The following is a 27,696-nucleotide window of genomic DNA, read 5'->3' on the forward strand; positions in this document are numbered from 1 at the left end:
CTTCTTTTTTTATTTCCTCTTCAGCGCGCGTCCATTTTCACACAGCTTCTCCTCTCTTCTCTGCCAAACACTTTGTATTTTTGTACTTGAACGTGCCCGTGAACACTGGAATCACATTCCGTCCGAAAGTGAGATGTCGTCCTCGCAGCAGGAAAGAATTCGTTGACATATTCATTCGGGTGCCTGGGTGCCTCTCCTCCGAATGACTTTTTCTGCAATTTTCAGAAAAAATATCCATTCGCCAGAGTAAATATAGTATTCGTATATGCCGTGCATACATATACGTCTTATCATTGTTACTCTATTATTATTATTATTATTATTATTATTCCCCAAGTGCCTCCGCGGATTCTCCTAAATTCCGCGGCGACGAAAACGAGTATTAATTTTGCACAGTCTTCCTTCCTAGATTTCCCTCTCCTCTCAATTCTTGCAGAATAAATTATACTTCTCTCCTCAGATTTTCCATATTGCTGATTTCTGAAATTTGCCTTGATTTTTTGTTAAAAAAAAAAAAAATGTCTTTTTGTTTACAAATCTTTAGATTTTTCATCATTTTACGAATCGGCGGGATTTACATGTGTTACTTTGCGTTAGCCGAGTATTCTCGAGTCGAAATTTTTCCTCTAGATAGACCATGAGTATCTTCGACGGAAATTATGGGGAAATATCTTCGATCACCCTGCTGATATGGTTTTTTTTTTTGTTTTTTTTAGAATGTCAGAGGCAATGCGCCCGAAGCTGACAAGACTTGAGATTGCGAGTCTGTTTTTAATTTTCATCATCCTTCCGTATAGAGCTAAGCGATAATTTATCTAAGTTTTAGGCCACGGCCACAAGAGGATCACAAGAGTTAGGCCAAAGTTACTCGGAATTCTTGATTTTTAAAAGTGGTCTATCATTCACAAAATAACAATTTTAAAGTGTCACTAAAAATTATTACCACTTTTTTTTTTTTTACTCCCACGACTCGTCAATCTCACGATCCCTCAGCTCGATCAGCAGCGATCTTGGATCCAAAAGAAATGTATTTGCACGATGTGACGTAGAAAAAAAAAAACACAGACACTAGTAAAGCAAGATGGGAGAACGGTGTGAAAAATTGGGAGGTAAATCAAAAGAAACATGAACCGAGAGTAACTTGAATGTTTCATTTTATTCTTGTGATTAATAAATAAAATAATAATTAATAAATCGATATTCAATTAATTAAAAATAATGACTCGTGACTAGGTTAAAACTCACCGCTTAAAGAAAATTATGCGCACTACGTGTAATTATATACCGATACAACTGTCTTTCGTCAAATTAATCTCGTAAAAACTAAAAGTAGAAACTAAATTGCAGTGCCGAAGGATAGGATTGCGAAATTGATTCTTTAAAATCGTTATGCGAAATACTGCAACTTTTTCCTCCATCGAATCTCCGAAAGAGCCTTCCTCTTCAATGTTTGCAAAAAGAAGAAAAGATGCTCGAGACATGACTCGATGAGAGGAATCATTGCAGGGAACGTAGGCAAGGTTGTGTAACGTGAAAGGCTAGTTAAAAATGAGAATATTGGGTAGTTGGGAAATTGAGGCTGGGAGGGGGAAAGAGGGGGGGGGGGGGAGGTTGCGTGAAATTAAAGTAACAGACTTAATTAAAATAAACTAAATTGTTCACGATGGCTTATCTTGCCCTGTGTTGGCAATTACGATATTAAAGGCAATAATATAGTGTAGTTTGTCGAGTGTGAGTAATAATTATAAACTAATAATATATAATAATAATAATAATGATAGCGATACAAGGTTACAATAAAGATAATAATAGTGCACGTAATAGCGGTAGCGATGCGAGTAAGCGGGATGAGAACTCGCGCTGATCGAAAATAAAAGAGAATTTGGATAAGAAACGTTTAGTTTTTCGTCGCAGGAAAAGTCTATCTATACATAATTCAGTGGAAAAGTGCCTTATTTTCTTCTGACACCGTTTCTCTCTCTCTCTCTCTCTCTCTCTCTCTCTCTTTCTCTTTCTCTCTCGACCACTCTAATCAGATCCTAATATTACGATAAATACGTCTTTGGGCAAGCGATACTTTTATTTATTGTTCAAGCAGAAGAAACACACATGAAAAAGAATGACGTGTACTGTGCTGTTCTTGTTTGTTTTCCATTTTCTCATTACTCTTCGTCATTTTTTTCACCGGAGTACGATCCGTCGTCGACACTTTAAAACTCTAATATTTCTATATGTATATATATTTATATATATATAATAATCCGTTTATTTTTATATATATATATATCTTTGATATAATTTACCGTAATATAGAAATACGCACCGGCGTAAATAGTTATTAGCACTTAAATACAAATTTTTCTCTCGCGAAAAGATCACTAGGACTCGTGGATCTCGGCTTTTTTCACTCGTCATGCGCGATGCTTTGTGATTTTCCCTCGCGCTCCACGCCGATTCGCTTTTTCCTTTAAACTTTTTCTTTAGTACATCTAGTAGTTTAATTTTTCCTCGTACGATAACTCGTACGTCCGTAAAACGACTAGCTCGATCCCGTTAATCATTAATTTAAAATCGATAGATTTAAAAGCCGCTAATTATTACTAGGATATTCAGACGCGTCCTCGTGTTTCTCCATCTCTCTCTCTTTCTGTATTTCTCGTTTTCTCACGGATAGAAGGCCCGGGGGGGGGGGGGTTATAGAAGAATATCGTTGGACTTTGCAGCTCGCGACGCAACGGGTCTACTCGAGAAACTGACTGTGCGAGGCACGCACGCATTCTCTTATCTCTTCCGCACATCCTCGAGAGAGAGAGAGAGAGAGAGTCCATGATCTTTCCTCTCTCTCTCTCTCTCTCTCAATCGCCTTCGTCATTCCGACCCCACACAGACAGAGCTATCGAGAGTACACGTGTGCGTCCGAGCGTGAAAAAATCGCTGATGAGAGGAGCGATTCAACACATCCAGAAACTTACTGCTCTTTGCAATAGGTAATAATAGTAATAATAATATTAGATATACTAATAATAAGAATATAGGTGGGGGGTAATGCGGCTCTCGCGGGGAGCCGATCAACGGTAATGATGCGAATGCACAGGATTACACCTATATATATATATATATATATATATATATATATATAGGTTATGTTACGGGGAAGGGGTCGACTTTGGGTCATTGCGATCGAGTAGTTTTCTCGGACTCTCGGAAGACTGGGAAAGGACCACGACGACCGCACGTTAAGCGGCGCGTCTCGAGGCCCTATCCAGGCTCCGGAATCCTCGGGATATAAATCATAGGGATTCGAGAAGAAGAAGAACTATAGCTTATAGAAGGTTTAACCTTTGTATAGATGGCGTTGCGCTTGCAGAGGTAATTATCGAAACTTGTACTCTCTCATTTTTGAACTCGCTTTTAATATTAAGCTACGTAGAAATTTTTTGTACAATGGTTACCAGAGGTTGCTTGGTCAAAAATCACGATTTAGCTGACCGTGGCAGGTTGGGGACGGAGGCGGCCCTGGCCGGAGGTTTCGCGGGTCGCGGCCAAGGTCGCCTCGCCTCGACTCGGAGATGTTCTTAAAGGCCCGGAAGCGCCAAAGAACACTCGTCCTGCGAGCGATCCTTCTAGGACACATCGACACCGTGCTCGAGATAACCAAAAGGCGCTTCCACGTAGTACTCTCTTCTCTTTATTTTATTATGACAATTTTCTTGACTTTTGTACAAGAGATTCCCCGCGACGATCTCGGGCTCTTCCGCGACATCTGCCGAAAGAGCCCGAGGTCCTCTTCTCTTTACAATCCTCCATTTTGTAAGCGGAGGGGAGGGTAGTGTCGGGGAATGCTCGATGAACGCAAGGTCAGCCGAAGATCGGGCTCGCTCGGCAGAACTTTCGTCTCGTCCGATCCAAACTCTGCTCAACGACAGTTGGAACTGGGCACGATCTGCAAGCGCAGCTCCCTCTAGCGCACGATCTATATGTATATAGTAGCCTAACCAACTCGTTCCCCGCGAGACGAAGAGAGAGGGCCACCCTGCGTAGTATCCTATCGGCCTTCTCTCTTCGTACCCGTCCCTTAAAATTAGGCGGTAACGAATCAATACTCTATAAGTAACAAACAGAGCGATAAACAAAGTGGTATTGACAACGCCGGAAGCCTTTTCCTGCTGCTGCTGCTGTTGCTGCTGACGACGACGACGTCGATGATGATGATGATGATGATGATTGATAATGACGATCCTCCCCTATCTCCTATTAATGCTCCTATCCATCGTTCATCTTAGACTCGATTCTTCAAACTTTGACTCGCGATCTATCGTGTAAAGAAACCCTCTGGTATTTTTTCTCTTCATCCTCTCCTCCGGTCACGTCTTTTCTTCTTCTTCCTCTTCTTCTTCTTCATTTATTTATTTTTTTTTTGGCTTTGCTTAGAAGGCTTCCTTGTAATCCTCGTTCGTCAATGCGTCACAGCCTGATCCTGTCGGCAAATCCTTTTTTTGTATTCGGAGATTGCGAGACACCTTGATGAAGCTACTCGCTCCTCTGTCGTTGCTGCCCCTCTATAGGAGCTCTCTCTCTCTCTCTCTCGCTCTCTTTCTTTATTTCTGGCTCTCGACTGAGATTTCCATCCTCTTCTCGCGATTGTTCGTTCTTTCGTTCGTTTGTTTTGCGATATGTTAGTTTTGTATCAAGAAGGATACCTGGCTGTGCTTCGCCAGGGGACTCGGCCCCCCTGGCCCCCTTCGGCGAGGTTCCCCGGTCGGAAGCGGAAGAGCTCCCGCTTACCCGCCACTTCACCACAAAGAGCAAGTGCCGCCGAGTCTCCTAATTCATTCGAGCTGCTGGAGGAAGTTTGGCGTCTTGAAGTACTCCGGCACGGGATCGTCCAGCCTCGAGATCACCTTGTAAATCGACTTCTTCCAGCTTTGCTCCGAGTCCTTGCCACCCTGGATGGCCTTGAAGAACTCCTTCAGCGTCTGCTCAACGACGAACCTGAAGTTGCTCGGCACCTACAATCATCGCCAGTGTTATTAGTTGGGACCACGGTGCTCCGGTACCATATTATGCATTACGAGACTGCCAACTATAGCAGTAGCATATATATATATATATATATATATAAATCCTCTTCAACCGTACACACACACATATATATATACGAACTATAGAAAATCATATAACGTCAAATTAAAAGAAAATTTATCGTGGGCGTGTTAGTGTTGCGCACCTTAGGACCCCATACCTCAATGTGGTTGTTGCGGTTGTAATGAACGTTGAGTACCCGATAGATTTCCGAGTCATCCTCGACTCTCAGGTCTTCGGCATTCTTAACGCCCTCAGAAACCGCCTGTCTCGCGTATTTTTCCATTTGGATATAGTAGAACTCTCTGCAAAATAAAGAGAAAAATTTGTTAGAAGAGGGAAAAGTTGAAAAATTTCTTATACAATGACAAAAATCGTTGAGTAAACTCGAAATATGCTGGTGCCGATAATTAATCGACGAGGAATCGATATACATATATATATATATAGTCCGAGGTTGGACCAACCAAGTTTGGATAACTTAAAAATTGAGTGGAAAATTCTGGGCGACTTCAAAGGGACTCTTCAAGATCGCGGCCAGCCAAGAACGTGTGCGGCGTCGAGTCGTGCGGACGTGGAAGAACGCTGGTGAACGCACATAGGCGCAAACATCCCCAAAGAGTAAGCCGCATCCGGTTGAAGAGAAAAACCGTTTTCTTCTCCCGTTGGAGGGGAAAAAATCGAGCGCCTGTGCCGGGTTTAATGTTGACGTTCATTAATTAACGCAGTTAAACAAACATAAGTCACTAATTGGTAGGTAATTAGTATGGCAATAGTGGCCTGTGTCTGGCAGTGCGAGGGTGGGCAACGCGAGGGGTGGGTGTCGACGTTCTCGCGCACCAACTTGAGAAAGAAATGAAAGCTTCGAGCTTGGGGAGAATGCAGCTTTCAAGCTTCTCCTCCGGGAGCGAGACATTGCCGTTTTCTTTCCCTGAAAATTCCCTTTAAGCCATCCTCTCTCTCTCTCTCTCTCTCTCTCTCTCTAAAACTCTACTGTCCTTCTTGCTGCATCGGTTTAGTAGCCACAAATCTCAATTTAGGTTCTAGATCCTCTCTTCGTGAAATTATCATCATTCTTTTGTCTCGTTCCTCGCGAAATATCGTTTAAACAGGTTGAGATGAGAGTTTAGGTCGACAGGACCAATATAAGATCTGGATACTATATGGTTAATCAGGAGTGTTTTCGATGGGGCTCGGATTAGCTCCCCTATAAATCGAGACAATTGCTCGTGCTCTCGCGAAGAGTGAAGGAAGACTACTATTCTGGACCAAAGATCGAAAGAGAGAACCACTTTTCTCTCTCTCTCTCTCTCTCTCTGCTTATCCATGCACTCTCGAGGAAACTCTTCTATCGCGAACGCGTCGCCCTTGCCTATAATCCTTAACCAACCAGCCATCAAGCTTATTCAATACCGGTTGAAAGTCGGTGTGCATATGTAGGTGCTAATACTGGTTGGTGCGTGCCCCAGGTATTCTCCAAGTGCCTAATTAAAACAGACAGACCGAGTTAGAGGAAGAAGAGATACGCGAGTGTCGTGATAACGAGTGCAAGGGAGAAAGCAGTAGTTTCGTATAGTCTGATTGACAAAAAAGCCCTGGTGCTAGAATTGCCACTCTTCGACCATCAAGTGCAGAAGAGATGAGCATCGAGGGAGTGGGAGGAGGGGGAGGGGGGGGGGGGGGTGTTGGCTGGGAAGAAAGATACGGGGAGAAAACGAGGGCGAGTCTCTCGTTGGAGGTGCACATATATATGGTGCTTCTGCACGAGAGAGAGAGAGAGAGAGAGAGAGACTCGCTCTGTGGACTGGCGCATTCATCCTATTCTATAATTAGGATAATAATACGCTCTTGGAGGCTCTCTTGGGGGATTCTTGCGGATCGTTGGAAATGGGGATGCCTGGCAACCGTCAGCGAGAAGTGACAGAACAGAAGAGACCAGGCCGGAGCGAGCAGGCCAGACCTGCCGAGGTTGCTGATTATTAGCATCTAATTAAAGATGAGGGGAACGAGGAGAGGAAAATCTTCGCCAACTTGACTTTATCGATCCCTCTTAAATCACTTCACGTCCCTGCATGCCCATCCAGGTGTCTCCTTATCTCTCCATTATTCTCCTTTTTTCTCACCCTATCCAGCATGCACCTTCGATTGCCCAGATTCCCCGCGTCTTCCTCTCTTCGCCGTTGCACTCCATTTTGATTACCGTCAAACACTCGAGAACTTATTAATTATGCCACATCTCGTGTGTGTATCCCGTTGCAAAATACTCTTCAATTTCGCTTAAATCTTCCCTGTCCCCCTTGTCCTTGAATTCGCTATTCTTCGGGAAGTTTTTTAATTAGAATTTTGAGGAAAGGAAGTCGTGCAAGATTTATGTACGCCAAGTGTTGGTTTGTTGAATGCTGTCAGTGGTTTTGGGCGTGTTGGTCGAGAATAGGGATTTTCTTGGGTGTCCAAGGAGGGGGGATGGTCGGCTAAGATTGCGATCTTAAAGGATGGAAGGGGGATGGATGAAGTGGCAGTTGGGGTTGGCGAAAGTTTGAATGTTCTCGCCTTGGCAAGTTTTGTGGCTCCCCCCACCCCCTCCTTTCTTCCATTCCTTGCTTTCTTTCTTCCCATTCAACGTTTGCGATCTCCTCGAGGCTGTCCCCCTCCTTCTTTCAACGGTTTCGCCGAGTCGACTAACCTTCGACACTTTGGCCAACCCCGACACGATCGAGGCACGACTTGGACGATATGCCTCCTCTGACGCGACTGCCTTTTGCATTCTTGCCAAAGTCTTTTCCCACGACTTACCCCAAGAAGGGAACCCGCTTCGTCTCTTGCCGCGCACCGGCTTCTACTAACCCAGCAAAAGCTTTCCAAGTATATATCTATAGTACAACACTCTCATACAGATAAATTACAGCTTTGCTCATTATCTTTGGCATAACCGTTTCTTTTCCTTTTACCTATATGACGTAATTTTGCTCTCAGTATATATAGCTGCATTTAATAGAAATATTTAATTTACAAAACTATATCACGTATTCGACTCAATGTTAAGGTGTATCGATGAAGAAAAATAGAACCGGAAACGGAGGAATAAGAAAATTACTGTAAAGCGAGAATAATATTAGAAGAAAAATCCAAAGGTTGTCTAACATAGTTTTATAGTCTGGAGGCGAGAATTATAGAAGAGAATCCGAGATTGGAGCGCGGTTTTTAACTTTGAGATGAAACGTAAGGCTAGTTAATGTCGGTTCTCGTTAAGGGTGGTAGGGTAGGTGCTTTAACAAGGGTGGGAAGATTTTTTTTTATGGGGGTGGTGGTGGTGAGAGGGAGGTTGGCAGAGGAGGCGTGAAAGTGCGTGTAACGCGAGTGGAGTAACTCTCTCTCTCTCTCGTGGAACTCAGGTTCTCCAGAGCTTTGGATCCCGCACGCATGGACGTATCCTGGCGTAAGGTGTCGGAACGCGCTCGGTTGCTCCGGAGCGAGGCGCGAGCGTCCATTGAGACTCGCTGAAAAAGGTGTCGGTCTTCACGCTCGCACCCTCCTTAATTAGTAATTAACAAGGACGCGCCGTTGGAAACGTCGACGTCGCGACGCGACGCCGCGCTCCGGCGCACCGCACCGCGTTGATCCACCCCCGGGCAAGATGGAGAACACCCGCCTGCCCGGCAAATCACGTAATTAAACCACACGTTACCAAGTGATTACGTTATTCTCCACCGGCAATTATCGCGTTTCAAGCCCCGCTACTTCCCGAAGAAACTTTCCACTCTTTACAATTCGCTCTCTCTCTCTCTCTCTCCTCTTCTTTAAGCATCGCAGGCACGGCTAGCGCTAATTATTGTCCGCCATCTTTGGCCGAATTTCTTCTCGATGGAAGCTATATATATATATATATATGTAGATTACAGAGTAGGGGAACCGGCTGGATAGCATCATTTTTCGCGGTTGATAGAAAAGGAGGAAGGACGCTGATGTCTGGCTGGAGGGTTGGAACGCGTGTCCAGGATCACGCGCTCTTAAGCCAGCTTTTTTTGTCCAGGAGCAACTTGGCAAAGTTGACGAGACAATATACATCGGGGCCCGCGATCACGGAGCAGATGTGCCTCGGACAATGAGACGGGGGGTCTCTTTCTCTCTCTCTCTCTTTACAAAGGAGGGAGAGACTTGCAGGCTAAGAGCGAGAACGGGAGAGACGCTGTGGCCCCCTTCGAACTAGCTGATGGCTCGGCCGCACGCGCCTAACCTACAATGCACACTTTTCCAAATGCCCCCTTGCGCCTTTCGTCTCCCTTCTTTCTCCTTTCTTTCTCCCTCTCTCTTTTTTACATCTGGCTGCCTTAAAGCTGGCCTGGCTCTCTCCAAGCTAGTTTCCTCCCCTCCCCTCCCCTTCTCACCCTCTGTCTCCCTTGGCACATGCAATAGTCGTCTCTCTCCACACGCGCCAATTCATAAACTCGTGCCTCTACCACTGCAAGAACTGCCAACTGTGCAAATATCGAACCATCGGACTTGGATTATCGCTACAAGACGAGTTTCCTTAATCAAGCTGTTATCTTCTCTCTTCCACACGGGCTTTCTCGAGAATTTTTGCGAGACGCGATACATATATATATATATATATATATATATATATATATAGTGCGTGTGGAAGGTTTGCACGGGGTTGGTTGGCGAGGGTAAACTGTAAAGAAGAGAGAAGGTTGTGTGTGGATGCAACGGGTTCTTGGGGTTGGCGCAGTCCGTGCTACATAGGAGAGCCGAAATGAGGAGTAGGAGAAGGAGAAGAGTTAGGGTAGATGGAGGGCGAGAGAGAGAGAGAGAGAGAGAAAAGGGGGGGAGGTGGGGGGCAGCTGCTTTGAGCGGTTTTACTCTTCAATGGACCCGGACCATCCCTTCTTCTGCAGCCTCCCTCCTTTGGCCACCCTTGCCAACATCAGCCCCGTGATTCGCGTCCTCGTTGCACTTCGGCATTGGCCAAGCATTTTTTTAATCGATCGATTTTCTCTGCCTGCCTGCCTTCCTACCCAAGAGGTGCACTTCCCGCTGCAGACCTCTTTTTCCCTGCTCGATCAATGCAGCTTAGCCACTCTATGGCCGAAAACAAGTAAAATTCATCCAGCTAATAATTTCCCTTAGCGAGAGAGACCAAGGACGTTTGGCAAGGTCGAATATATACATAATTCACATTCGTTGATCCGCGGTCAACTTTAAGAACTCGTTGCGTCGCGAGAAAGTACGTAGGAAGATCGAGGAGGGGGTTGAGGGTGAAAGGGGAGGAGTTTGCATACACGGGCGCATCCACCCACGATGAGAGCACATATCGAGGCTCAAAAAAACGCGTACGATATGTCGGAGAAGGGTTGCCTAGGTTAGGGACCTGAAAAACATCCTTTGTCGAATACCCTAGCGGGACGCTCAACCGCCCGGCAACTCGTTCAACTCTCTCTCTCTCTCTCTCTCTCTCTCTCGACCTGAGAAAAAATCAATAATTCTTTGTTGTCAAGTTTACCTCCTGTCATAGCAAGCTAAACCACATTACGGGCCGTCCTACCAGAACCGGCCGCTGGAAAAGTCCGGGCACACGCATACACATCGCACGAGTGGTCCGTATGTTTGCGGAAGGCGGGAGGAGGAACCGTAAGGAATCGATCTTTCACGATTCACCAGACAGACTCCCGAGAGCGGATCTTCAAGACCCACGAGACCTGAAATATTCGCAAAACCCACGCGCGCCGCGACCACTTGATCGATATTGCTAAACTCTTTGTACCTCTTCTCCTCCCTAATCCCTCTACCTTCTCCTCTCTGCACAGCTTTGCAATCTTCTCCCTTACCCTTGTATTCTCTTCGACGTATTAAGAAGATTTTCCGCCGACTTTTTAGTCTTCGTCTGCAAACATTTAGACACAACCTCGAATCTAAATATTATCTCTCGATAGTAAAGCCGGATTTTCTCGATATTTATTGCTGCTCTTCCATCAGTAAGGATCTTGTCAGCTTTCAAAGACCTTTCTCCGGGAAACAGTTGATTTCTTCATCGTAATTGCACGTCTCTGACCGAAACTGTTTTCTCAAGCAAATTTTGTCCATATTATTTTCATTGGCACGGTTAAACGAGATTGGTAGCACTTGTTGGTTTTGGGTTTACGTCCACTAGATTGAATAATGCTCAACCCGATACGAGGCTCTTTCCGCGGAGGAGGGGTTAAAATTCTCGTGGGACTATGTTGCGTTTGAGGGACGAGGAGGAAGGGGGGGGGAGGGGAGAGGAGAGAAACCGTTGGAAGAGTTGGATGAAAGATGCGGGGATGACGAGAATCCGACGAGGGACGTTGGATTGGGGTGGCTGAAGAAGGAGAGGGGGTGGGAAGATAGGGAAGCTTTCGGGTCGAGACACGTGCTATTTGGCCACTAGGTTAGAGGTGACTGGCACACAGCTTCTACATTTTCCATCGACGTACACTTTTTTTCCCAGCCAATCTTCGATCTTTCTAAAAAAAGCCTGCAATCTGCACAATCCCCCCACTGGAACTCTCGATCGATCGATCGATCCTTCGACGAGGCAAAAACGATTTAAGGACGAGGAATCACAGTTGCGATATAAGTATTAAATTTTCCACGTGTAAGAAAAGAGAATGCGAGGAGGGACCTTTGCAGTGAATTTCAACGTCCTACTTATGACCCGTATTGTACGACGAGCCGTAAGATAGTAGCACTTTGCTCGCTTCTCTTGCCCGCATATTTTTACTATACTTAGAAATTGACTTGGCATATGGGCGATTTACATACGACATTGCTGTAACTGTACCGTTCACCGTCGTCGTCGTCGGCTAGGGGTCTAGGACCGTTTTGCTCAAGTGCCAGTTCTGGTTCAACGAGCTCCCACACACGTTCCACCGTAATAATCCAAATTACACCGAGTAAGAAAGTCTATATATACAGAGTGGTGTGACTTGGTCTTTTCTCAAAATAGATTCCTGGTCCGATGAGATGCGTAATGAGAATGGGTGGGGGTGGGGGGTGGTCGAAGAAGAATAGGCGTAATGATGGAAAATGAAGTTTTCGTCGCGGCCAATATGGCGAGGAAAGAGAGAAATTGCACGAGTGGAAGAGGCGAGGCTGATTCTCTCCTCTGTTGCGAGAGAAATACCTGGCGAGTAATAACGTTTGATCTAGCTTGGCGCCACAGCTTGTAAAGGACAGATGCAATTTGCTCGCTATCGTTTTACTGACAAATATATCGAATAACGTTCCACGGGGCTATAGCCAGCCATACGTCCACAGCTTTTTCTTTCTTTCCTCATCGAAAATCCTGACGGCTATTTGTTCGCTGCCCCCTAATACGCTTCGTCCTCCACCCCCACTCCCACCCCCGGCCTAGCCGCCCTCTCCTCCCCAACATATAAATATTAATTTATCCCCCGATCGCTTTATCTCTGCTGCTTGGCGTGACACAAAGAGCGAGCGAAGACTGTGCGGCTGCTCTGCACGCAGGGAAGGGGAGGAAAATATTTGGACAGAGTCTAGGGAATTAATGCATTTTTTTTTTTGATTTTAGGAAATAATGGGAGATGAAATTTCAGGTTTGCGCGGTCGGAGTCGAGGGATAATATTGAAAAAGGGACATGGCGTGGGTCTGGAATGGAAGGTGGAAGCCTGGAAGGGTGGAAGAGGCTGAGAGAGAGAGAGAGAGAGAGAGTATAAAACGAGATGGGAGGAAAAAGGGGTGGACCGGGGCTGGCGAGGGGGGCCGAGGGACGCCGAGGGGGTTCAAACGGAATCAATTCAGACTCCGACTGTCCAGTCGAACGTTACCCCCTCTTTCGCGCTCCCGCGCCGGGTAAATGTTGGCCGGAACAGTAATTTCACGCCTAGCCCCTGCAGCTTCCGATTTCCGCGCAGCGCACTAAATGTCACGGGACGAAAAGTATCGAGTCGAATCTCCGCTAGTTACGCGCGCAGACATAAAAAGCCTCTCCGCCATCTTTTTGTCCACCTCTTTTTCCTTTTCCAAAAAAACTAACGAAATAAATTAATCGAGCCTCGAATCTTGCGAAAATCTCTTTCTTCGAAATAATATTGCTATTAATTTTGTGTTTGAAATTTTGCCAAGATTTTTGGAGGGAAAGAGGGAGAACGAGAGGGGGGGGGGTGATAAAGGCTGTTGGGAAATTATCGGTTATCTCGAGACACGGGAGACCTCGAGTATATAAGGCAAAGTTCGCCGAGAGGATAATAAATTTGACGAGAATGCACTCAGACGAGATAAGAGGTTTTTTCCAGTAAAAAACAAAAGAGAGGGGGAGAGAGGGAAGGAAAAAATCTGGAAAGTGCACGAGGAGGAAGAAGGAAGCATCTGGGCAAGGGGTAAACGGGTGAATAATGCGAGGACATAACGAAGTCAGCGATAATCCATGCACGGACAATTTCATTTCAGTCGGCTTCAACCCCTCGTATCATCCCTCTTTTTTCCTCCCTCTCTCTCTCTCTCTCTCTCTCTTGCACAGGAATACACCGAGAAACGAAGCTAAAACCGTTCCTCTCTCTCTCTCTTTCTCTCTTTCTCTCTTTCACCGAGCGAGCCAACGCTGCAACTTTTTTTTGATAAACTGTTTTCCGCGTTTTTCGTTCGCTGAATGTAAATTAAATCCTCCGCATATACATATATAGCGCGGCTTCATCCCTCTCTCCCCAAGTTTCGACCATCAGTAGCCTCGCTCCCTCATCATCGGTCCGTCATAGCAGCTACAAAGCCGATTAGACCGAAACACCGAGAACATTATCATTTCACATTTTCCCACCTATTCGCGGAGAACCTTTTCGAAAACTGCATGGTGCGAGTTACGGCGAAAGTTTCTCACTCGAGATCAGAAGAGTCGAGCGATGGGAAAAGGCAACAATTTTTGAGGATCTAAACTTTGCTGTACTTATGTGAAAGAGAGGATAAAAGGAATATAGGGGGGGGGGGGGGTAACGACTGGGCGAATATTGAAATCTTCGAGTAAATTTCTATATATATATATATATGAGAGAGAGAATGTAGAATTAGCCAGGAGAAAATGTGCAGCACCGAGAGAAGAGTCATCGCGAGTTTTCTTTGCGACTTCCTCGATACGAGGGGTGGGGAGGGATGGATGGCGCAGGGGGTGAGGGATGGAGAAGAAAAAACAGAGGTTGGCGGTTATTGGCCGAGGCTGAGACAATGTGTTGGCCGCAGGGTTATCGCGAAAAGAAGAAAGTGGCGTAGGGCCGAAGGGGTGGGTGGGGGTATTACAGGGGATGTAAGCATCGACACTGCAAGGCTAATCCGCCGCTATGAGCTACTTGCAGCATGATCATCCTACGTTTCCTGCCAAAGGAACCTTTTCAACCTCCCGCAAACCCCTCCGACCTTATTCCACCGAAGCCGGGCCAGTCCTTTTCTCGTACTTGCCGAGCCTACCGGTTCGTTGACCTCGCAAAACTCTGATTGCTCTCAGCGACCGAACTATCGCGCGCCTTCTTACCTCGATAATCCCAATGAACCGCCCGACTACCATCGAAATCAAACGCGCGGCACATCGCTCGTTTCTTCTCCGGACCAATTGTCTCTCGCTCTTGTCGCTTTTCAAGAAAATTACTTAGAACGCTGGCTTATGAAAATCCGTCGAACAAAGGCTGTGTGAGAGAGAGAGAGAGAGAGAGAGAGAGAGAGAGAGAGAGAGACTAGGTTAGATCGTTGCAAGTTTGCGAGATTCTCTGCTCTCATTGTTTAGCTCCAGGTATATATACCATGTATATATATATATAGTGAATTGCAAGTGGCGCATCGGGAGAAAAGCTTGAATGAGAGATAGAGTTGGTAGCTGCGAGCGCCGAGCAAGCAGGCAGCCAGCCAACTGTTTCCTTGGCGTATCGGCTAACTATTCCCGATATTTCTTAGAGAGAGTCCCCGGAACAATATCCCAGAGATATGCGGGCCTATCGCGCTTTCCACCATATAAGAGTCGCCTGGCTCCGCCATTCCAAAGATTGCATGCACTCCCGCTTAGTTGCACTGGCAATTTCCACCCTGACGTTCGCCGCTGTTCCTTCGTTAGCATCGTCGTCGCGGTAAAAGCAAAAATACCACCGACCGAAATATACCTGAGAATTCGTGTCAAGAAAACTCGCGAGGTTTAAACACGGGAACGAGATGTGTGCGGGAATTTTTTTAAAGTCGATGTGTATGTATTCTTGGACTAGAGGGGGAGATTGTTAGTGGTGGTTAAGGGAGATTTCTGCCGGGGGATTTTTATTCGGGTCGTTGAGAAGATTAAACAAGCAAGTTGGCAATGTGTGATTTCGCGCGAGCAAAGAAGCTTGCGAACAAAGATGTGGGACGGGGGGGGGGGGAGGGTAGGCAGTGTACGTGTAGCGAGGACTGGAAGGGAAGGGGGGGGGAGAGGCTTGGGGCGCAAACAAGGAAAAGAAGAATGCAACGAAGACAGAGATTTTGCGTGGTTGTGCGGTGAGGTAAGGCCGCAAGGAGGGGGTGGGAGGGGGGGTGGAGGAAAAAAGTCGTAGTGGGAGATGGGGTAAAAAGCTTTGCGCGCGCGCGCGCGTGTGTGTGTGTGTGTACCGGGGTAAGGACGAGGGATCTCGGAGGGGTCGACGGGGGTGGAGACGCAGGCAGTCGAGGCAAGAGAGAGCCAAGCGCCACTAATTAGTGCCAAGAACGTAATTAAGTAATTTTTAATTAAGTGACTGCCGTTTATGCGCGCACAACCACCACGCAGCACGGATATGGAAACTTGCACGGTGCGCCATATCCGCTTACGATTTTATAAAGCCTGCCGAGGCTTGGTAGCTTCGCTTTTATCCGTTTCATCCCAACCTCCGATCCCCATCTCTACCCATTGCCTATAAGAAATCAACACTTTTTTCCCCCCTTTTTTCTGCATCGATCTATTTTATCTATTTATATAAGCACACACACACGTACGAGTTTAGCTCGAATCAAAGCTCTCTGCCAGTGTTCGTACATGTTTTGCGATGCGCGGATCCAATTTGTATTTTAGGCTCCAATTATTGCTTGAAAAATTTCGAGGGAGCGAGAGAGATTGAAAAGAGAGAGGGAGAGTACATCGCGAGTTGGTTGCCGGACCCTCTAATGAAAAGGAGGAAAGTTTGGTCTTTGACTCTAGGGCCGTGTTTATTCTTGCAGTTGGTCCAGTAGTCGGTCTCCCCTTTTCCCCTTGCCACGGAAAAGAAGAAACTGGCGCGTAAAGCAACGTCCGCCTCCAGCGTTATCGCCCTGCGGAGGATTTCTTCAAAAAGGCTTGCGTGCACCCCCCCCCCTCCGCCATTCCCCTCCTGCGTCGAGCATTCAATGCATCTCGCGAAAATTCATCCAACGAATTCATAACTTTAAATAAAATGCTATATATAAATATATATTCACGAATCACTCACGATGCATATACCCACGAAAATCCCTCGTTCCGGTAAATACCGAATTAACGAGCGAGAACGTCTCACCGTGTATAATGCAAGAATAAATGGAGCGGAGGAGAGCCGACTAAAAGCTCGCGAACAAAATTGATAAACAAAATTACATGGATATAGCGAAGATTCGGCGTGGAAGGAGAGAAAAGTTGGAAGAGCCGAGAGAGAGAGAGAGAGAGAGAGAGAGAGAGAAGCAAGGGGGAGGAGCAAGGAGGCAAGAGTAGCGTAATTGAGGAATACTTCCGGGAGATGGGCGGAAGTTGGTCCCTGGGGACCGTGAGCGAGTGGATAATATGTGGGCCGCGCGCGAGACTGCAGCCTCTCAACGGTCTCTCTCCGCAGTCTCGTAGGCCGCGACGCGTGGGAATTACAGCGACAGGGTTGGGGGGTGGCTAAATTTTTTTCTCGAGCAATCCAACCGGCCCCCTTGTCGTCACAAAAGAAGACCTGGATCGGTGTGTACTTTTTGTCTCTCTGCCTAGATATCTCTCCCTCTCTCTATTTACCCCCCCCCCCCCTCTTACTACGTCACTTTCTAACCACGCATGCACTATATATACCTACTCGCTTCCCTCTGTCTTTCTTCTCCTCGCCACACGCGAACCATATCTTTGTATAGGCCGGATTGTCCTTGTTTACGAGCAGAGGACGTCTTTGTTTTATCGCAGAATGTCTTTGTTCGGCGGAGAAGCACGCACGTCCCGGCAGCAAACGCTCGCCTCTGGTCTCTTCTGGCTAAATGGCACTCGCGTTTAGCCGAGGCTTTTGAGGACTCTCCTCCATCAAGCCCCAGCCCACGAATGATAGCCCGGAGGCAAAAGAGGCACGCGAGGCTCCTGGACATGCACAATCTTCCGGGATTAAAACCAAGAAGAATACACGCTGTGCAGATTATTTCTCTCTCTCTCTCGCTCTCGAGATCTCCCGGCTGAAACCATCCTATTGGAGCGTCCCTTAATTGCAGGACACTTTTCCTAGCGTTAATCAACGCGGATTAGACGGCTGGCTCGTAGTGGCTCTGTTAACGCGTCGTTTAAGCTCGATCGTCCAGCAATTAATTTCACCGCGATCCCTGTGAAAGTCTATATATACCTATGTTTTATTCCTTTGCTCGGCAATTTGCGTGAATTAGGCTTTAGGAATTTTGTAGGAATAATTGTTGTTGGACGAAGCATCGATAACTCGCGTGTAATCCTGGAAATTGAAACGTTTTGCTAAGGGAGAGGACGAGTGGAGGCGGAAATTCTAATCGGAAGTGCGTGCAGGTATATATATATATATATATATATACGGGCTGGAGGCAATCGTGACACGTTTTTCCATTGGAGGTAGAGAGTGTGCAGTGCGTGCGATTATCAGTGGTTCTCCTTTCCTCGCGCTTGGCCAACTAAGAACGCGTGGACAGTCGGTGGCTCGAGTCTGGCCTCGACACGAAGAAGCCGAGGCGGGAACATTAACGAGCGCGGTGCGCGGTCACGTGTCCGACGAAGCGATAAGGGGTGGAAAAGGAAATTTGCCTTTAGAAAATTACCTTGTCGTTATACACCCCCCTGGCTGGCGCGGCGCGGCACACACGGAGCGTCCATGTACAACGTCCATCCGCCAAATGGCCCGATATGACCGAAGACGAAGAATAACTGTGCTGCTCGTCCTTCCCGACCATTATCGAAGATCCACGAAAGATAAGCGACTCCTCCGAAGCGTGACTCACGATATTACCCAGCTTTCCACCACCGCTACCTTTGCCCCATACATATATATATGTATATATACCCCTTTTCTTAATTTTCTGTCGTATTTATCGCGTTGGAGAGATATTTGTTTCTTCGGCGATTTTTTTAGGTGGTCCGAGTGTTTCGAGTATTGGAAAGGAGAGGGGATGATGATTAATGATTTTTATAGTATAGAGAACTGTATGTATATAGTGCAGGGTTTTGGTAACGAGAGAGGGAGAGAGAGAGAGAGAGAGAGTTTCTTTTTAATTGTCGCCAATCGCTGTGGGAGATTTTTATAGGTTTGGAAAACAAGGGTTGATGGCTTCCGTGAGAAGTGGATTCGTCGGTCAGTCGTTTCTACCACGATGTGTACACGTTCGCCTCTGCGTCGCTCGTCCATTATACGACATAAAATTTCTTCCATCCCGACCGATAGGATCTTTCGCTACCTCAGTCGCGTGTCCTACCGTGCAGGGATCTGATAACCCTCTGCCACCCACCTCTTTTCCCGCCCCTTTTATCTCTTAACCCCTTTCCCCGATCCCACGTATCGTCCTGTGGAGAACTCCCCTATATCGGAATTATTATATATTTTTAGGCAAATCGCTAAAAACTATCTCTTCGTCGTCGCTACTCTGCATGGGTAATCAGAGCAACGTCACGAATTCCCGTTTCTCTGTAAAATATCCGATTATCGTCAAAGGGTGGAGAAGAATTCTCCTCGTCGAGTCAGTATACACGTACATATATAGAGAATGTGTCTGACGAGTTTGTCGTTGGAACGAAGGATCATCGGAGATTCGGGAAAGAGACTCTATCGACGCGAGTCCACTAGCGAAAAGTAGAAGCGGCGTTCCGATCGAAGCGCGAGAAAAAGACAGCGTAGAATAATGCGACGCGCTATTTCCGCATAGGAAACCGTGCATTAGCCTATCTGATCTGGCACGCTCGCTCAGCTACCACTGCAGGGGACGCCCAGCCGCAAATACACCCAACGACAAAACCTTTACGTGATTATCCACCCACGCGCCCCAAGAAAACCAACGAACGATTTTTATTTCGCCCGATATAATCACCCCTCGCTGTACGTGCAGCACCGCCATCGTTCCATTTTACCCAAACACTTTATTCCACCTTGCCCAATTATTCGCTTATTCTCCTCCTTCAATTCCACTCTCTCATCGGATTTCTTTCGCTCCACTTTTCAGTTTCACCAGAGTCGTTCCTGACGCCAGGACGTCCAGAGGACGAGATGAAAGCGACGTCTTGGGAAGCTCTCCTCCGACTCGTTTGCATGACAAAGTGTATATAAATATATGAAACGGGAGGAGAGGCCTCGGGGCTACACGACGAACAACGAGGTGATTTTCGTCCGTAATTAGCCACGATCAAACGCACGGGGAGGATTCCAGGTTGAACGGAGGAGGAACTTTTCGCCACGAGGAGGAAAGTTTATTGTACTCGCGAGGCTCGCATGTGTGCTGAGATAGCGGTGTTGATGATGTTTCGTTCGGTGCTAACTATATATATATATATATATATATATACAGGCAGTTTTGGGAATGACGATAATAAGGTCGATGATGGACACGTCGAGTCTTTCGAGTCTCGGTGGTATTCCTTGTTGAAAAATATAATGTACAGGGTGGTTGGGCGGAAGGTTGAACGGGGTGCGAGTGAACGCTCATTGGTAGGGACGAGCACGAAAGCTGCCGGTCACACTCGTGGCGATAAGAAAAGCCGGGCGTTCTTATATATCTCGGCATCTCTACTGTACTCAGGCTAATTATAATCAAGCTAATGCCCGTTGGCCTCTTCGGCTTCCACCTGCGCGAGGCCGCGTTACTTATCCGGCTACTCCGCTATGGTAATTAAGATTCGGACACACCCAGCGTGACTCTCTTGGGCTCTGACCGCTTCTCACTTTTGCCAGAAGGGAGTGGTCATTCTACATCTTTCACGAAAACACCCTTCTCGTTTGCATAAACCGAACCGATACGTGTGTCTCGCTCCTCCGTTTTCCGTTGGGGGGCGAGGGGGTGAGGGGAGTAGAGTCGAAAACTGGTCATTGTAAGTAGAACACGACTGGAGCGCTGGTCATTGGAAATTGCCAGAGCCAGATCGATTTATACCCGGAAGATTCGAATCGCACGAGTGCCGATGCTTGATTGGTCGAGTCCAGTTAAATTGACTGAACGGGTGGATTTCTAATTAACTGACACTCCAATGGTCCTTCGATCCTCTACGGGTTAGGTGGGCTCTTTTTCCTTTTTTATCTCCATCCCCACCCCCTCCTTCTCTCCCCCACTCTCTCTCTCTCTCTCTCTCTCTCTCTCTCTCTTCTATTCTGAGGCCGAATCAATCTCGCTGCGATGTAACGCTCTTCGTGCAAGCTTGTTTCATTAAAATTCATTTCAACAATTTCCACATGCATGTACGTACGTCCCTCGGCGTCGAGAACGCTCTTGGAAAACCGAGCGAGTCGTGATACGCGTATGGTTTTCTGGAGAGATGATAAATAAATAATGGAAGAAAGGATTTTTGAAACTTACCGGAAATTGGAGAACCACTTGACCAATTGTGCGGTGTTGTTCTTGTTGAATTTTATGTCGGGGAAGTACATCTTGAGGGTGTTGGAGGACGGGTACCTCACCCAGAAGAACATCAGCTTCGCCTTCCTCAGATGCATCGGCGACAACGTCGACGAGTTCACCGTGGTTAAGGAAATACTAGTTTTTTTTTTTCGTTTTTCTTGGATTAGAGCGGACATGGGGAGAAAGAAAGACACTGTGGAATATGTTATACCTATATATATATATATATATATATATAGAGAGAGAGAGAGAGAGAGAGAGAGTAACGCGCGTCGAAAGGCGAATATCTCGGAGAGTCCGATCGTCGTGTTTTTCTTGGTATCGAGTGAAGGATTAGAAATCGTACAAGCTGTGGATATATCCGCGAAGGGTGAGCGACAAAGGGGTCCAACCTTTTCAACCGAGGTTAACCTACGATTGGCCACATCTTTGCCGGAAGCCTTACTCACTCCTTACCGCTAATAGGATCTCTTCCTCATGTGGTTTCATCGTATTCTTATAAAACCTCTGTGTTTCCCTACTTTGTTCTCTTTCCTTTTTCCATCGCCACACACACAAACACACACACACGCGCCAGTATCCGTAGTGGCAATATCGAAAGGCGTTGGTACGGGACGTTAAGAACCGGAAGCGTGCAGGACCGCCGCATCAGACCGGAAGTGAAGGCGCGTGGCAGTGTCGAGTCGAAGAAAAAGGGTTCTGGCGCTAACGGAGCCGGAGAAATAAAGAAAGGGGACGAGATGGTGGATGGGAGAGGGGGTGGGAATGGAGGGGGAGGGAGAGCGTGAAAAAGAGAGAAGAGTATCGGTGTGCGAGAGTCTGGGGATTGCAGGTTGCTGCTGTTCGTGTAGCTATATAGTATAGCGAGTAACTCTGAACGGCGAGGCGATGCACGATGCGCTCGACCTACCCTACCGGGGAAAAAATGCGCCATTGATTTTACATCAAAGGCCGACTAAAAAGGTGGCAAAGAACGTCGTGTACCGATCGAACGGCCAGACGACAGAGCGACGATGCAGTTCCGATGATGCACATCTCCCGTTCTCTCGCCTATCGTCTATCGCCTCTCGCACCTCCCCCCTCCTGAAGGCCCCTCTCTGTATACGGCCAAGCCCCAACCTGCAGCGACCCATCCATCTAGCCGCGAGAACACGAGCCTCTTTCGGAAATGGAAGGTGGGTCATGCGTCATAATCGCCTTTCCAACGCTTTTTCGCGCTGGGCTGATCATCGCTCTCCCAGGACGCGTCTTAGTTGACGCGCGCGCTCGTCTATTTTTACGCCTCTCTCTCGCATTTCTAGCCGTTCGACGACACACCAATAGCGCAAGCCGATTAATTCCGCCAAGCGCGGTTGTCGCGCGACGATACCTGCACCTTTCGTCTTTCGTCGGAGTCCGAGGCCTTCGACCGATCGATAAATACCCTGCCAGCAAGCCTATCTCTTTCGTCTATATATATATATATATATATGTGTGTGTGTGTGTGTGTGTTTGTATACGTGTGGAGCTTCGGTGCATCGACGAGACGCCACCGAAAATATAGGCCGATTTATTCGGTTTTCTTTAAAGGAGTGGGGAGGGTCTTCGTTCGGGTATCTCGCGGTAGAAGGAAACTCTTCGGGTGCACCGGTGGGAGCGAGACTCCGTTAGCGGAAAACGGTTCGCGGTAATTGGCACTGGATAAAGTCGTAAAGAGGTGGAGAACGTAGTGGGTAAGGTGGGGAGGGGGGCAGCCAAGTTGGCCGAAGCACCTCATCCTCGTTTTGCGGATAGCGAAATTGCGGGATAGATTATTGGCCTGGAAAGTTGGCCGAGGGAGCACACGGATAGGCAAAGAACTTTCGGTCGAGTCTCGCCGCGCGTTGTTGCCGGACAAACCGTGCAGCCAACGTTGGCCCGACTATGCGCGTCCGTGCCACCCCCCCCCCCCCCTCCCCCCGCGCGGCACAAACTAATCTAACATTTGTCGGACTTTTCCACTCCTCGGGTACCAGCTAAGCAGCACTCGAACTCGAGGGTGAGAGAGCGCTTCTTCCGGGCCGGAGCAAAAAATCCACAAGACTCCTCTGCTCTCCTCCCGGCCTCCAAAAGTTTCTTCCTTCTTCGCCTCGTTCAACATCCCCCACCCCCCTACCCTCATCCTCCACGGTTCCCAATTGCAGCAATATCGATCGTACTCGCGACCGTGACGCAATCATCGAGCTTGCACGATTTCGATCAATTTCGGAATTGTATAGGTACGTAGGTGTGTGTGTGTGTGCGTGTGTGCGCGAGGTATATCGATCGAACGGACGAGCACGAGTTTCGAGGGAGCTCTGAAAAAGTTCATCGACCGAGCAACAAGTTATCTCTGGCAGGGGTTGTCATTTTTCGTCGTTGCGAATGGGTGCGTTGGGATCTACCAGTGGAACGTCGGGTCACTGGAGGTGTGCGCGCACATAGATGATATTAGAAAAGGATATTGTAGGCTGAATGCCGTCGTAGCCAATGTCGCCCGTGTTGCAGTCGCTTCCCCGGTCGTTGCTGTCCATCCTGAGGTGTCCGTAGTCGGGGCTGCCGTGTTGAGCCGCCGCTAGGAGTGCCGGGTGAAGCATCGCTGGCGGATGAGGCGGGTGGGGCAGTGGAGGAGAATCCCTGAGTTCCACACCGCCTCCCGGAGGACTCGCTGGGAGGTGGTGCGCCCCCGGCGGTGGTATCTGGCCGGGGTGTCCCGTGTGTGGATTGAAGAACGGCGAGTACGGCGAGAACACCTGGCTCTCGTGCAAGCTTGGATTGGGTATCGCCACGCTGGTTGGCAGCGACACTGGCAGGATCGGCGGCGGCGCGTGATAAGATCGCTGGGGCGGCGGTGGTGGCGAACTGTCGCTACCACCTTGAGAACCACTGCTCTCCTGCGCCAGTATTCGTGACACCGTCCTCGGCGTGATCCTCGTGTCCGTCACCTGCGAAGTGCAATCCTTAATTAAAAATTACGTTATTCGTCTTGTACTTTCTGCCTTAAAATTTATCTTACCAACTAGTGTACATATATATATATATATATATATATATAGCATGCATTATTTATTTCGTAGGAGAAACGCGCTGTGTGTGTCCATCAGCAGAATGTCACACGATTCACACGATCGTTTTTCTCTCTTCTCTCCAACATGAGAGAAATTCCGCTCACGGACACTCTCGCGATCCTCGTGTATCATTCTTATGTATATATATATATATATATATATACAAGTTGCTTTTTTTTACGTCTTTGTTCTCTCTCAATTTTTCCAACTAAATCTCTGATAGGGAGCTTGCATGCTTTTGAAATTACTGAACGATAGAGAGAGAGAGAGAGAGAGAGAGAAAGACTATCCAAGAGGTTAGAGAGATGCAAGGAAAAAAAAATGAAGGAAAAGTAGGCCTCGTAATAAAATCGATCGAAGGGTTGATTCTCACCTTATGGCGTTTCTTCTTGGGTGTCATGACGAGCGAGAGAGCCTCGTTCTGCTCCGAGTCCCTGTTCTCCCTGTCGTCCGTCCTCATGGCGCAATATTGATCTCTCTGTTGGTGCTCGCGCTGCTGTTGCTCACGTTGCTGATGCTGCTGTTGCATGGACGCCATGGAAGGGTATATCGTAGGTGCCTTGGGTGTCTGGAACATGCTGACTCCTGGCCTCACGTGAGGTGGCAGCTGATTCATCTGGTTAAGGTTATTTTCCGCTGTGCCAGAATGGGGTCCATGGGGACCAACCATGGGTGCGATTTGGGAGAAGCCCGTAGGCTGCGGTGGCGGGGGCCCACTGCTGAGGGGCCCCCGTGACCCGTTTGGGCCACCGGCTTGTGGCGGGGCACCCCGATCGACGACCTTCGTCCTCGGCGACTTCCTCTCCAGGAGTTGACTTGCCAGCAGGAGGTCCTTATTGAGCTGCTCGGCCGCTGCCTGTGCGGCCTCGCTCTGCTTCCCGAGGAACCTCCTCTGCTGCATATACCTCGCCACCACACTGTCTATCAGATTGTTCACCGACGACGTGACCTCCGTCTTGAGAATGTCGGCGAGTCCCTCGAGATCGGCGCCCGTTATGTGCGAGCCGGAGGAGCCGGCTGACACAGCGTTACCACCCCGGAACACTCCTAACCTCTCCTGGAAGTCCTTGTGCTGCTGCTGCTGCTGCTGCAGCGGCGTGCCGCTCTGCAACTGGGGTGTTTGGGGGGTGGGTGGTCCAGTGTTGCTCTGGCTCTGTTGCTGGCTCTGACTGCTCGGCGGCGGTGACGACTGTCTCTGGTGTTGCTGCTGCTGCTGCTGCTGCTGCTGTTGTTGCTGCTGCTGTTGCTGTTGCTGTTGCTGCTGCTGCTGCTGCTGCTGCTGCTGCCTGACAGCCGCCTCCTGGTGCTGCTTCATCCTCTCGAGGGCTGCGTGCTGTTGCTCCAGGTACAGCTTATGGCCCATGTGGTACATGGCCGCCGCTGCCGCGTGAGGATGGTCCGGTGGAATGCTCGGCAGGCCGTTGTAAGCCGGGGGCGGATGCGGCCTCGGGGGCCTCGGGGGTGGCTGCGGATGATGCTGGGGGCTGGCCGGTGCATCGCCGCTCTCGCTCGTGTCCGGCTCCATTCTGCTGGACAGCTCCATGTACTTCTGCTGCATCATCGCCAGCTGCTCCTTCATCAGCTTCAGCTGTATCTTCAGGTTGTCCTTCTCCTCCTGCTTCTGCCTGATGGTCGTCGGGTCCTGCTCCTCGTCGTTCTCGTCGTCGTCGTCCATCAAACTGTCGCTTACGCTGTGCTGCAGCACGTGGTGCACCGTCTGCTGCTGCGGCTGATAGAGCTTCCTCTTCTTGCAGCCGTTCACCGTGCCCGATATCAGGGCCGGACTGCTCCTCATGGTGGACACGATGTTCTCCACCCTGGCCCGCTTGATCTCCGTGGTCGGCGAGCTGGTCTCCGTCTTGGGCACGATCGGGCACGGCGAGTGGCTGGGGCTGCGCTTTATGCTGAGGCCGTCCTGTATCTCCTCTTTCACGGAGACGGAGCCGGACCTCGGTCCGGCGGGGCTCGGCGGCAGGCTCTGCTCGCAGTCGGAGCCGTCGAGGTTCGCACCGGGCTCCATGCCGGCCTCCGCGAATGCCTCCTCCATCGCCCTGGCCGCCGAGGCGGCGTCCTCGGCGCTGTCCTCGGCGTCCCCGGGCATCACGGCGTCCCTCTCACTATGATTGCTATTATTCACCACGTTGTTCCCGTCACCACTCTCCTCCCCGCCACTCTGCACTGTACCACCACTACGCGCACTCTCACTGCCCTGATGATGATGGTGCTGCGGACTCTGCTGGTGCTGCTGGCCCTTCAGCAGATCCGTCGTGCCGTTGTTGTTGTTATTGTTGTTGTTATTGTTATTGTTATTATTATTGTTATTGTTATTGTTGTTGCTGTGGATGCTATTGTTGTTGTTGGGCTGCTCGGGTACGGAGAGGACTCCGAGCTTGCGACCCTGGAGGATGTCGCGGAGCATGTGCTGGGTGAGTTCGGCGGTGGCCGGATCGTCGCAATTGACTACGGCGCCGGTCTGGAGGTTGGTGGCGGCTTCCATGCCGGCACCGGTCATCCCGTGTCCGCCCTCAGGCGGCGAGCCTCCTGCGTCGCTTGCCTGCTTCACCTGCCTGCCGAGGAGTTCGTTCAGCATCTTGGCGGGGCCGTAGCCCGATGCCCCGAAGAAGCCGAAGGCAGCGTGGCCGGAGTGCTGTTGGCTCGTAGGACCCGTTGCTCCAGTTACCAGGTGACCTTGACTAGTGGCCCCAGCCGACTGTTGCTGGGACAAGTGTTGCTGCTGCTGCTGCTGCTGTTGCTGTTGCTGTTGCTGCTGCTGCTGCTGCTGCTGATTCTGATGATGTTGCTGTTGCTGCTGCTGGGGTTGCTGGCTGCTCTGTTGATGCGTGGGAGGACGATTTCCACTGAATATCGAGCCGTAGAGGCCGCTACTCGGAAAGGAGGGCCGTGAGCTGAAGTTCGGAATGCTCGAGTAGCTGTTGCGCGGCTCGCCGGCGTCCACGCGCTGTCTGGTGCGCTTCTGCTTCTTCAGGAGTTGCTGTTGCTTGCTTTCCGTGGGTGCTCCGTAGAGGGCGAAACACTCGGTCTCCTCCTCCGATGACATCATCGGCCGTCTGGTTGGTCGGCCCCCCGAAGGCCTCCGCGTCCCCTCCCCGCCAGGGCTTCTTCTCACCCCTCCCCTTCTCGCTCAAATAGCCCCTCGTGGCTGGGCGCGCTCCGAGCTGCTGCTGCTGCTGCTGCCGCTTTGCACTCTCTCTCTCTCTCTCTCTCTCTCTCGGAGGGTCCCCTTCTCCTTGTCCTTCCTTCCAATTCTCTCTCTCTCTCTCTCTCTCTCGCTCCCACTTGCCTCCACCTTTTCTTTCCCACTCCTTTTTTTGCCCCTTGGTCGGTCTAGCGTTGGCACAGCAGCGACGTGTACGCGTCGTCTCGTCTCCCTCCTCCTTCTCTCTCTCTCTCTCTCTCTCTCCGGCCGATACACGGATGACGTTCCGCACCCACCGCCGTTATCCCCACTCGCTCCCCGAGGAGAGACTCCTTCTCCTTCTACGCCGCTCGCTTATTCTTCTTCTTCTTCCGCTTCTGCCTCTTCTTCTTCTCCCCCTCCTCCGCCAGCCCCTCAGGTTCTCCACCTCCTCCGCCTCCTCCTCCTCCCCCTCCTCCCCCTCCTTCCCCTTCCCGCGCACCGATCCTCTCGCTCGCTCCTCGCTTCGGGCTCTTCCCTCGCTAAGTTCCTTATCTCTTCTTCTTTTTCTTCTTCCCCTCCTCCCCGTCCTCCAGGGTAGTCGTGTTCTCGGTGCTTACCGCCGTCGCCGCCAGTCGCGACGACGA

The 27,696-nt window shown here is 49.1% G+C and overlaps 1 protein-coding gene across 4 annotated transcripts; it reads right to left on the reverse strand.

Moving 5' to 3' along the window:
- Positions 1–1,137: 1,137 nt before the first annotated feature.
- pros (prospero) lies at positions 1,138–27,488 on the reverse strand. 4 transcript variants are annotated; one of them, XM_066732472.1, is made up of 5 exons: positions 24,287–27,488; positions 23,311–23,790; positions 20,807–20,961; positions 5,243–5,387; positions 1,138–5,009 (listed from the first exon to the last, which is right to left on the reverse strand). In XM_066732472.1, exons 1-5 carry the CDS (start codon positions 26,972–26,974, stop codon positions 4,830–4,832), a joined length of 3,648 nt encoding a protein of 1,215 aa, XP_066588569.1. In that variant the 5' UTR covers positions 26,975–27,488; the 3' UTR covers positions 1,138–4,829. The 4 variants fall into 4 exon arrangements, with proteins under 4 accessions (XP_066588569.1, XP_066588567.1, XP_066588568.1 ...); XM_066732470.1 differs by having other exon boundaries at positions 5,228–5,387; XM_066732471.1 differs by having other exon boundaries at positions 23,311–23,805.
- Between the last annotated feature and the right edge of the window lie 208 nt (positions 27,489–27,696).

Source organism: Prorops nasuta, unplaced genomic scaffold (assembly GCF_024137725.1).
Source record: "Prorops nasuta isolate Cenicafe-Biocafe unplaced genomic scaffold, Cenicafe_Pnas_1.2 PNAS00010, whole genome shotgun sequence".
Classification (NCBI taxonomy): Eukaryota; Metazoa; Arthropoda; class Insecta; order Hymenoptera; family Bethylidae; genus Prorops; species Prorops nasuta.

Excerpts from the sequence above, each read along its gene's own strand:
- pros (XM_066732469.1), bottom strand. The coding sequence starts at position 26,974 with ATGATGTCATCGGAGGAGGAGACCGAGTGTTTCGCCCTCTACGGAGCA. Across the intron at positions 5,388-20,806 it reads AAGTGGTTCTCCAATTTCCG|AGAGTTCTACTATATCCAAA; the intron begins GTAAGTTTCAAA and ends TTTATTTTGCAG. Across the intron at positions 5,010-5,227 it reads TTGAGGTATGGGGTCCTAAG|GTGCCGAGCAACTTCAGGTT; the intron begins GTGCGCAACACT and ends CGATGATTGTAG.